The 11,825-nt window shown below is 36.9% G+C and overlaps 1 protein-coding gene across 3 annotated transcripts in view; it reads left to right on the top strand.

The window, feature by feature from the left end:
- Positions 1-42: 42 nt before the first annotated feature.
- The window catches only part of GLT8D2 (glycosyltransferase 8 domain containing 2), a 24,734-nt gene continuing 12,951 nt past the window's right edge, over positions 43-11,825 (top strand). The window contains exons 1-7 of one of the 3 annotated variants that reach the window (XM_085322588.1): positions 43-1,232; positions 2,515-2,689; positions 3,653-3,697; positions 5,338-5,433; positions 6,638-6,806; positions 8,386-8,503; positions 10,109-10,193. In XM_085322588.1, the coding sequence (XP_085178714.1) occupies positions 3,679-3,697; positions 5,338-5,433; positions 6,638-6,806; positions 8,386-8,503; positions 10,109-10,193 (487 nt within the window). In that variant the 5' untranslated portion in view covers positions 43-1,232; positions 2,515-2,689; positions 3,653-3,678. The remainder of the gene's footprint in view (positions 1,233-2,514; positions 2,690-3,652; positions 3,698-5,337; positions 5,434-6,637; positions 6,807-8,385; positions 8,504-10,108; positions 10,194-11,825) is intronic. The other 2 variants (XM_085322587.1, XM_085322589.1) reach the window with 2 other exon arrangements.

Below are 11,825 nucleotides of genomic sequence, written 5' to 3'. Positions count from 1 at the left end.
CAAGCAATGGAATACAAAAAAAAAAAAAAAAAAGTAACAGTTAATAGCTGTAGCCACCTACATGAGACACGTAACTATGTATTGCACTTCTGCATTTATTCTTTCCAAGCAGTGCTGCCAAAGATCAACTTGCATACTAAATCAAGACATGGATAATACAATCTAGGCGTGTTTGAGACATAGCAGTTGAAAATCCACATTTTCAAATCACAGAAACGGAACAAAAAATACAGTTTTTGTTTTTTCAAAGCTTGACTAAATACTCTTCGTAAATTTTGCACTGTACGAAAAGGAGTTTAGACTCTAAGCAGTAAGCATTCATTTTCAGTGTTCGTGAAAGTCTTGTGATGAAACAGTATATTACATAGAAGGCAGGGAAAGGATATGAAATAAAAGGAGGGACATGGAAGTAAAACTGCAAAAACATTGCAGGCGAGTTTAGGTGGCAGAGAATCTATATGTTCTAGTTATCTTAATCCAAGTTCCCTCTGAGTCCAGACAAAACCCACAGGTTTACATTCTGTAATTTCTCAAGGATTTGGGAAGGAGGAAATTCAAGCCGGAACACATGTTCAGAGTTGAATTTTGCAAGTTTCCCAGAGTTTTATACGTGGAAGAATCCTGCAGACACTGGAAAAACTTTGCCTTTCAGTTTGGACTCAGCGCATGTTGTTTGGCACTTAAACACTAGTTATCTGTTCACATTTACCGTAAATAATGACTAGAAACTTAACCTGCAAGTAGGCTGTTGAAGTAACTTCTGGAATAGTTGTTTTCGCTTTTGTTCCCCAACCCCCTTAAGACTTTTCTTTTCTTTCTTTTTTTTTCCTTTTTTTCCTTAGGGGATTTGTTTGCAATCTGCTAGACGAAGCTGTAAGGCACATTTGCCAGATCTAGGGCCGCATCATCGTTCAGCACATCTGGAAGTGGTTTATGGGCTCTCATTCCTTCAGTGCAGCGTCTGGACTCCAAACTGTTCCTCAGCAGCAGAGAAMGAAAAGAAAACCAGCCCAACTCCAAAGTAAACTTTGAAGAGTTTGAAAAAGGAACCRCATTTTTTTAAAGTGTGACTGTGCCCAGTAAGGCCCTTGCACAGGGTGCTTTAAAGCAGGACGATGGGCAAGGAAGCTTTGGCAGGAATGATTACAGCCGTGGCCTATCTAGGATCCAAGTAAATAACTCTACAACTCTTCAGGAGAGAGAAGTCCCGAATACTGTGCTGCCTTGAAGAGGTAAAAAGACTAATTAAGCAGGAAATATCTGAGCAGTAATGTCACTGTTTCTGAGCTTTCCCTTCTGCAGGCCCTTATTTTGCTACAGGATTTGGCAACTGAGTTAGGGGCTGCCAGGTTGCAGGAATTGATGTCTAAATTCAGGGAAAAATGGAGAGATACTTGTAGAGGAACAAATAATCCACTCTTTCTCTAAAAATCAATGAGTAATCAGTCTGATCTACTGAGATTTAGGAGCTTTGTAGTTTTAGAACTTAAAGTTTCATTGCATGACAGTCTTTTTGGGTTTGGATTTCAAACTTTAAATCGTGGTGTAATTTATGCTGATTTAATCATTTCTGAAAATATCTTGAAGCTCTGCCTGGCTAAGTTTCCTCTTGCAGTGACCATCAGTTTTACTTGTGGTTATCATTACAAATGTTAATTAAAAGACTGTAGTCAGCCCCACTGAAATCAGTGGAGGATTATTGCTAGCTTAAGTGAGGTTAGAAGATTACTGTAAAGGTGTAGGGGTTTCCTTTGTCTCTTTTGTTATCTAAATGAGTAAACTTTTTTCAACGGGGTAAGAAGACAACRCTTGCTTGCAGCATGAGAGAAGGATTTCCAAAACAGAAAGTTCTTTTGACTGGTACTCTGATTTTCTATTTATGCAAATTAATGCCACATGAAGAGAAGGGGATATTGGAATGTAGAGGAGTACTTRCTGCAGATGTGAGAGCAATTTCACTCAAAAATACTAGATTTCTCATTGTGATTTAGTCATCTTTTGGGACACTGAAATGTATGCAAACATAAGTGCTTTGTAAAGAAAGTCGCATCTTAGCTCTGTTATTTTTTTGTAATCATTTAACTTACTAGTCAAAGTAGAGACTAATTTAGGATGCTCCCTCAATATCAGCATTAACCAATGAGATGGAGTCATTTTTTGTGACTCCGCTTTCAAGAATTCTTGCTGCTCCACTCTTGCTGATTCCTTCTCAAGGAATCAGAATGAACCTTACATATGCATAAAATTGGTAATATAGCCTTACCTCTATGTATGGAAAAAGAGAAAAATTGTAGCAGTATACAGCTACCATAGTGGAAGGGTAGACCATGCGGTTCCTCTCCCCCCCAGAAAAAATAATTCTTTTTTATCATTCAACTTCTCACAAGTCTCTCTAGCTTTTCCTGCAGCTTCAGTTCAGCTTCTTAGTTTTCTGAAGCTTGTGAAGGTGAGAACGTCAAAGAAATTCTGCTGAAACAAACTGTTTCCAACTGCAAGTTGCCTCCATTGCTGCAGTACAGAGACAAGAAAAAAGATTTTGCAGTAGACTCTTGCTTTGCTGGAGGAACACTGAGGAAGATGGGCTGGCTAAAGCTGCAGACAATTTAACCAGGGAGGTTTGGTGCAAGAGCTGGGCCATGGTTTTGTCTCGTGTGAACAAGAACACAGCTATGGGAGAATTTGCAGCTGGGTCAGTCTGAGAATCCCTTTCTAATCCAAATATGTGTGTCTTCCATCTTCTGTTCTGTGTTTCTGTTAAAATTATTCTTAAAGATGAGGGAATATTTAGATTGCTAATAATGATACAACATAACATCTTTGTGACCCATTGGTGGCACTTGTGCAATCAGCTGAATGCTTGATTTTGTAGTAAGTTCATGGTCATTTTTTTTCCAGATTTGCGATGCCAGAGAGCAAAAGGAAAACATTAATGTTTGTTTCAAAAATTCAAGTAAATGTTGCGGTTTWCCATAATTCTGTATTTCAGATATTGTGTTCTTTCCTCTAAGGCATAAAGTCCTAGTCACTCTAACACCTTGTTCAGAAGTACAATTTTAGAGAAGACTACCTAGTTTTCATCAGCATCACAAATAGTATACTTAAATACTAACCACTTTATACAAACTCTCCTCTTAGTGCTACTGTTATTAAAAGGGTGCTGCTGTTAGAAAATCTTCTTGCTACTGCTCTGTAATTTTCTCAGCCTGAAAGACACTGCTCTAATGTAAAAATTTTTAATATCCCAGCACGACATGTAGTATTTGTGATTGTTTTTATGGTTTAGGGGAGATCAGAGATAAATGTAAACATATTAAAATACCYGCAGATGCAGTTTGTAAATATTTTTGTACATTTTTTTAAAATGTATTAAATCTTAGTAATTACTGATGTGGGTGATTGTACTGAATTTATTAAAATACTGTTCATTTCAACCTATTAAGTAGCTTAAATTAACATATAATGGCTGTGGTCTGGAGTGTTAGRGTTACTTATTCAAAGAAAATTATTCACAAAGATAGAGTTCAGTTTTACCATGTCAACRGTAAAATTTCATAATACAAAACCATATTGCTGAAATAATTAACTAGTATTCGCTGCTGGTATTCATAATCTTTCTCTCYCCCCTTCCCCTTTTTTTTTCTTTTTACCATAGATCACAGTTCTTATCCAAAACAACACATGGCTCTTTTGAAGAAAAGTAAGAAAGATTAAAAACATTTCAAATAACTGATTGGGCTTATATGTTTTTGAAACAGGACTTAGATGTCACATACAATTTCTCTTAAAACTTTAACAGTTGCATGCAAATTTATAGGTCTAGTTCTGCAAAATTACGCTTAACTGTAAGTATACCAATAAGCCTTTTCCTGTTAACCAGGTCAGATAAGTATGGCTACAAAGCCCATTAACTTAAGATTATTCACTGCTGTACTGCATGAGGTATATGGATGGACGTTTGCTTTGTTGTCTAACACTTCCGTTTTAGTCATTACCGACTCATTCCATAGGTTGTGTCCTTCTGATGTTACCACTCCAAGGAGGAGCACTTGGACCTTAACTTTTGTTCAGTAGCATCACAAAAACCTTGCCTSCCGCTTGACATGATTATCCATTCTTGTATCTACATAGAAGCATCCTAWAATTTCCGTTTGAGAGTGCAGTTAACTACCAGATGCACATGGGTTTGTGGCTAAGAGCCCTGAACCTGGATTTTTGCAGAATTCTGCAAGTTAATAGTGTTGATACTTGCGGTTGGGATGTAGCCCAGAAGAGCTTGGGGTTCCCCTCAGCTGTCAGGATCAGTGACTGAAAATRAACCAGTGTGTGCCTTCAGTTATGCACCCAGATCTTCACCAGGATTAGTGCCTGGTTCCTCAGCTGATTCACATCATTGTAGGTTCAGTGATGCATATGTACCAATTTCAGTTTGTTCTCATGCCCACATCTAGCTAACTGGCCCTTTTGAGTCAATTAGTTCAAAACKTCATCCTTTTGTTCACATGCATGCTTTTAATGTGTTTATGATGGTATAAAAGTAACAAAGTAGTCAGAACCGAAGCAGTAAAGTAACTGATGAAAAAAAAGGTAATGTATTCCTATACCAGTGCTACTCTCTGAGCTGTCCTGGTACACACTCTCATTTGACTTAAACTTGTAGAACATAGTCTGGTAGGAGCTGCAAATYGTAATATACAGTAAGGTCTTTCCTTCTTGCACGATTTGATTTTGCTAATTAAAACACTTGTGTCAAAATGGGTATGTGTTTTCAAATATTTTGGAACATATCTACTTTCAGTGGCATGCTGGGTTTATTTTTGTAGTACTTTTAGAATTTTCCTCAAATATACRTTGAAGATCTGAATGTTGAAATCAACTACAATTTTTTTTTAGTGTCTGAAGATTTATCAAAGGAGTGGGGGAGATAGAGAGGGCTAGATAAAAATTCTTGAAGTCTCATGGTGATAAATATATGACAAAGTAGCCAAGAAGAGAAAGTTCTAAGCTCCTAATAATATTCACAAACATGTAAATTTTCTAGTATGGATAACCCGTAAGTGTTGGGTGGTTAGTGATTCAGTGAGCAAATGATCCATGAAAATCAGATGTTTAAAAATAATTGCAACAGGGGAGAGATACTGTTTCTTACAAGAGTTTTACATTTTTGAAGTGTGATCAAAGAGCAAGAGAAAGGAGAATTTGATTAAAAAGAGTAAATACGGAATATGTTGTCTACCAGCTGCATACTTAGAAAAATGCAGGTTTTGGGGCAGTCAGTACTCTTTTATACAGACTACAACTTTTATACAGATTGTTAATAAACTCTCCCTTTTGTTTCAGTTAACCAGATCTTACTGTTACTTCTTGTTTTAACTGTGTGCGCCATTCTGTATAATAAAGTTCACAAAGTGTCATCTTCATTAAAGAATGAAACAGGTAAATAACTTCTGTTTTATTTATGTTCTTGTGCTGTTTTTCATGTTGGTTCATCTGGACAGTGCTTTTTCTTAAGAATTCATGTTTGCCCAGCAGTAGCTGGGTTACTTATGCTGTTGCAAATGGACTGAGATGCAGAACTTTTTGTTTCCCAATTCCTTGGTTAGAATATTCATAGTAATGACTAAGAATGCTATTCTGAWTCAAATTTTTATTCAGATGCACTGACCTAAATGAAAGCTGTGTATATCCTTATTTGTACTGAACACTATTGGAGTTTCCAAGTGATAACAAAAATTGATCAGAACTTGCTCCTTTGGGAGTATGAGTAGCCTACCAGTTCATTTCAGATAGATCGTTAAACCTCAATGTAACCTACAGTAGAAGTTTTTGCTGGAACATTTATAGTAACAGAAACTTCTTAAGAGTTGATACAGATGGACTAGCATGCAATATTATATTAATAGCTTATTCTCTGTTCGCAAGATAAACAACATTTGCTATAAACAATTTTTATTCCATAATAGTTTTCCTGTGGCTCTTAAGAGGTTAACAGTCATGCCTCAACCAGTATAGATCTGTCCATTTAAGTTCTGTACTTTCATCACTGTTAGAGGAAAAATCTTCCTTAGCATTAATGTGAACTGTTACCAGTACTGTTTCTAGAGATTTTTTTTCCTGTTTTATTATTAGCCACTTCCTGCTGGTACAAAATTTTCCACTGTTCCTTTCTGGCCTGYCTCCCAAAGAAGTGAAGTTCATGCAGTTGCACTATGTTCTCCACTTACCTCTTTCCCTTGACAGCATTGGAACATGTTGTTCAATATAAATATAACTGACTGAGAAGTAGAAATCTCATGGATATTGAAACTCCTATAGGTTCAATATGAATAAGCAGCTACATGCAGAACAGACTGAATTGTTGCTCCTGCTGAGGAAAACATTCAGAGAATTCAGTTGTTATATATTCTCTTTGGAAGTGTTCAGCCATCCAGTCAACCTGCCTGTGGTTCTGGATTAGCTACAGCTCATGCTGTGTGTCTTTCCAGGTGGAGATACGTATTGAATGTGGTAACGATATGGGGTGGTTGTGATATGGTTCCGCTGTTACGGAAATTCATACTAGTTTATGTGACCCATATTCATATATCATATAAAAAGATGCTTAATTCTCTATGATAATGTGTAGTTTTGTTGCTTATAGTTGATTTGGAGAGTCCTGAGGAAATGGAAGAAGAAATTCCGGTCGTAATCTGCGCTGCTGCAGGCAGAATGGGTGCAGCTATAGCAGCGATCAGTAGCATCTACAGCAACACCGAGGCAAAAGTTTTGTTCTATGTAGTTGGGCTGAAGAATACCATCCCACATATTCGGTATATATCAATGTTATCTKCTGCTGTAGTTAGGACCAGGTTGTTCTCCTTAGCATAGGCGTACAGACTTTGGAGGACTTTTCAGGAAAACATTTCTCTTTTTCGTTTAAGTAGTGGTATCGATAGTCATTCCCAGGGTCTCCTGTGTGTAGGCAAAGGTACCGTTTTGGCCTACTTGAGGCACTGACTGGTATAAGGGGGCATGAAATAGCCAGACCATGTCCAAACCTGKGCCTGTCTGTAGTTCAGCTGCAGAAGAGAAAGCCTGTAGTAAGATGATGCTGTATACAAGCTCTTTTGTCACAGAACTACTTTGTGGCTCTGCACTTATACATCACCTGGGGATGTGCCTTAAAACTTAGGAGCAGAGAAGCCTACTGTCTGAAGTAATCTCAGGGAAGAGGGAGTAGTGTAAACAGAGTTATAAATAGAGGTCCAAAGTAGTTCATAGTGAAAACATCTTTGAGTGTTAAAATTTGCAAATATTGTCTAAAAGAGGGTGAATGAGAGAGTGAAGGTGGAATCAAAGTGTAAGCAGAGTCTGTCTTCCTAAGGCATTCTCACCTCTGACTTACTCCACTTATCTAGGCCTTGTACCCACAGTTTCAGTKTCAAAATGAAATTATGGATGTAATGAGTGGGGTTCCACAGAGAGCTTTTCCAGTCTAGTTCATTAATAACCTGGATGACGGAGTGGAGAATATACTCTATGAATTTGTAGTTACCATGAAGCTGGAATAGAGTGCAGGTATACTGGAGAACAGAGTAAGAGCTGAAAACAAACTACTCATGTGAATYGGAAAAGTTAGCTGAACAAAGTGATGAAATTCAGTAGCGATAATGTCAAGGCAATAACTGTAGGTAGGAATGGCTAATTGTATCAGCTCAGAGTGAGGAATGAGTTCAGTAACAATTCTTTGGAAAACTGTGGAATTATGACTGATTACACAACTGACTGCATTGACACAAAAAAGGCAAAGATAGTGGTCTATACATGTGAAYGTGTATCTGAGGAAWTTTTTTCTAATCTTGTCATGATTAGAACATCAGCAAAAGCATAGCATTTAGTTTTGAGTGTCTTACTACAGCAAAGATTTAGAAGGGAGGACAGAGGAGAGCAACAAACAATGATGTGAAGAAATTTGTGAAAAAATATTGAAAGAATTTGGCTTGTTTAGTCTAAAGAAAATAAAATTTAGAGGTGATTTGACAATCATCTTCAAGGACGTAAAAATCTATGCAAAAGAGATGAAACTTCCTGTACAGCAGATAGATGAGAAGAAAATGATCTTTAGTTATAGCAAGAAAAGTTAGGAAAATAGTATTTAATGTTAGGGATAGTGAAGGACAGGTTGTTTGGGCAACATATGGAGTCTCTATTTTGGGCAGTGTTTTTTTTAAGAACATGTTAAATGAATGTCTATGTGCGACAGCTGTAGACATAATTGTTTCTGCTTTGGGGTGGGATAGATCAAGTGAGCTCCCAAGGTCTATTATTATTTTATGAGACTATGAATTTAATACTAGAAGTACTTGCTACAGTCTGTAATATTCTTTTATTACGTCTTGTCCATCACAGAAAATGGATTGAAAATTCTAAATTGAAMGAAATAAAATTTAAGATTGTGGAATTCAACCCTATGGTACTAAAAGGAAAAATCAGACAAGATGCCTCACGCCCCGAGCTACTGCAGCCTGTGAGTARACAAATACCACATAACAACTTTACAAGGTTTTAATGCTCATTACAGGCTTTACAATGATCTCTGTTCCATTGTGGAGGAGAGGTATGACCCCAGAGAAGCCATATCAGTTCTAATTGCTGAGCCCTCACTCAAAAAGGAAAAGTACACTGTAACAAGCTCCTTGCAACTTGTCTGTCTGATTGGGAACATCGTCTGTTTGATCTATTTGGTAGAATAAATGTGATGATTTAAATGTAGTGTATCTTTTAGAGTATATTCACGATTTATCAGAGGAAAGATATAAAAATGTTTTTTGTGCCGCCATGCTACTGAGTTGGCTGCGTTCTGGTGATCTCTGGGCTTAATTCAGAGGGTAAAGACTGATCTAAATATTATTGGCTGTCTGTAATCRCAGTGGATTGATAGAATCAAGGACTTCCAACATTCACAGAAGTTGCAGTAGAGAACAGAAAAAGGCAAATCACATGCTAGAAATCACTAGGAAAGGAACCAAGAACCAAAAAGAGAACTTCATTATGCCACAATATARATCCATGGTTTTCCCCTGCCCTGAATACTATGTGCAGTTTTAGTCTCCTTACCTCAAAAGGATATACTACCCTTGGAAGAGGCTCTAATCTATTAYGAAAGTTTACATCCATCGCCCTTCTCTGAACTTCTACATATCAGAGATATGGAAAATATTCCATTCAAGGAGTAACTGAGTGGGCTGAAACTTTTCAGCCTGGAAATGTGATTTTGAGTAAGAAAATAAGAGGTCTACAAAACTGAATGGCAGAGAGGTGTGAAGAGGGGATGATTGGTCACTGTCTCTTCCGATGCAAGAATTAACAGCTATTAAATTAAATTAGTAGGAGTCTCAGTCAAAACAATCAAGATACGTTGCCTGTTTTTCGCGCAACAAATGCTAAACCTGTAGAGCTCCTTGCTGAACAATCTCATGAATGTAAAAAATGTACATGGATTTAGTGGGGACTGAGGTTTTTATTCAGTCAAACCACATCTGGTTCAAGAAATCCCTTGAGCTGAAAATAGCTGAAAACTAGGAAAGTACTTGAAGCAACTTTTCTATGTGCTTCTTTTGCTCTTAATTTTCTCTGAGTATCTGYTAAGGACCACTGTTGAAGACAGATACTGGATAAAATGGTCTGAATCAGTATGGTTGTTCTTATGTTCTTAGTCCCTTTTCCATCTGCTATATTCTTTATTGTTATTGCAGACATTGCTATTCTGTATCTGTGCCACTAGTCAAATCATTCCTCTAGAGTGGAATGATTACTGTGTTCTTTTTGAAGTGTTTTGTATGAAGCATGTTGCAAACAGCAATTGTATTGGACTGCTTGGTTGGGGTCATGATAAATAGAAGAGAACATAATAGTGAAATCAAGATACTGGTAAACTGTGGAGGGAGAAAGCAAATGCTAGATAGCTGACTACGCTCAATAAAGAGCGCTAGTCCAAACCAAACCAAAACTGTACGTTAACAGAGTGACAGAAGAAGTTTGAGACTACTGCATTAAACTGTTTTATCATTTAGTCCTTACTTTTTTCTTTTTTCTTTTTCTTTTTTCTTTTTTTTTTTTTTTTGCTTTATAGCTGAACTTTGTTCGATTTTATCTTCCCTTGCTTATCCAGAAACATGAGAAAGTCATATACTTGGATGATGATGTCATTGTGCAAGGTAAGATGTCATTTGAAAAGCAGTTTTCAGCAGAATTAAAAGTTAAGCAGTTTACAGTTGCTTGGAAATAAGAAATATAATGGAAACTGARAAAATTGCTAGGAGCATTGCACTCCGGAAAACTATGAATTATCTGTTTGTTTGTTTAAAGGAAACTCTGAAGAACATTTTCTTTCCAAATATCTTTTAGATGTTTGATTTTTATCAAAATGGGATGTATTACAAATTCATTGTAATTGAATTTGGTCAATTGCTGAGAGATATAATAGGTTTTAATACGAGGCTATTTATAATTAAATGTATGAGTTGGCTTTCCTGTTAGTATTTGAACTCCTACAAATGCTAGTAGTGCCTTATCCAGAGTAGCTGTTTATTCTTGAGAGCAAGAGGAGTTTACTCAAATAATAAGAGTTAAAATCTTAATCCTGAAAGTGTGATTTTGAGCATCTTCAGCTCAGACTCCATAGCAACTTACAGAATTCCAGTYAAAGCTTTCAGTTTCCTACGCAAGTGAGAGCAGTCAGAAGACATTCAAATCCTGAAAAACCCTTTTGTTTCCATATAGAAAGAAATCTAATTAGAGGCACAGTCATTTTTTAAGGATGAATTTCTTTCTTTCTTTCTTTCTTTCTTTTTTTCTTCTCAGCTTCCTTTCTTAGTATATTTTGTCATTTCTCTGGAGAGGTGTTGTCTTCCCTTGCTTTATCATCTTTCTTCAGCTCACTTCTGTTTTGATTTTACTTTTATAGTGTCTTTTCACTATGACAAATAACATTTTGCATATGCTTGTTAAACATTGAAGTGAGATTCCAATGAAAATTTGCTTTGATAAAGAATGAGGATAAGTACAATAAACTTTTTGGCCTCAATCAATCTTTTCTTAAGACCATTAAGATTCGTGAAATCACACCGGAGAAAAGTTATATTTTGTTCTCCACAACTTCTCTGCAGCTTTCCATAGTTTCATCTCTTTAGTGGCAGATTTCAGAACATCTGCACTTAGAGGGGCTGCTGTTACCTGCTTTATAAAATTTGATTAATCTGCTCTGCCTTGTCTTATTTTCATTTACAATAAACATAATACAGTTTCTTCAACATTAAGTTTTGGGGGAAGAATAAAGGATTTCATTTATACATGTATGTGTCCAGTGGTCACCTTGGCTTTTTGCTTTTGTTATTCTGTCTGTCAGCAATGGGTAAACAGCAATATTTCACTCTTAGAAAAGTCCTTGAAGACTTTAGTTACACTGTGATTTCATTATCACTTTAAGCTCACCCCCAGCATCCCTCCTCCTATACAGACATTCACTAGAAATATGATTATATTTGATCCAGATTAGTTCCTTGGTAGGATTCAAATCAGTGTTTCAGCACAAAACAAATGGGGGGCTGGGAGCAGAGGAGAGGTGGGGCATTCTCGTTCTTTGGAAGTGTCACTTATGCCGGTTGATAGTGTCTGTGGAACTTCAGGCTAAAGGTGCTGTTTCCTATTAGTGCTAATGGCAGGCTGCTGCCTATGGAAGTGGTCTCTTGTTACTTCTCTTGTGTCATGTCTAGCAGCTGTGCAGCTGCCAAATAAAACTCATTCAGCTGGTTGACCTGGCAGAAAACTAGCTATGCAAATATGCAAAA

This window comes from Rhea americana, unplaced genomic scaffold (genome assembly GCF_003343005.1).
Source record: "Rhea americana isolate MKP2758 unplaced genomic scaffold, rheAme1 scaffold_79, whole genome shotgun sequence".
Lineage (NCBI taxonomy): Eukaryota > Metazoa > Chordata > Aves > Rheiformes > Rheidae > Rhea > Rhea americana.
The sequence above is the reverse complement of the archived record's forward strand: the minus strand, read 5'-3'. Positions and strand labels throughout refer to the sequence as shown.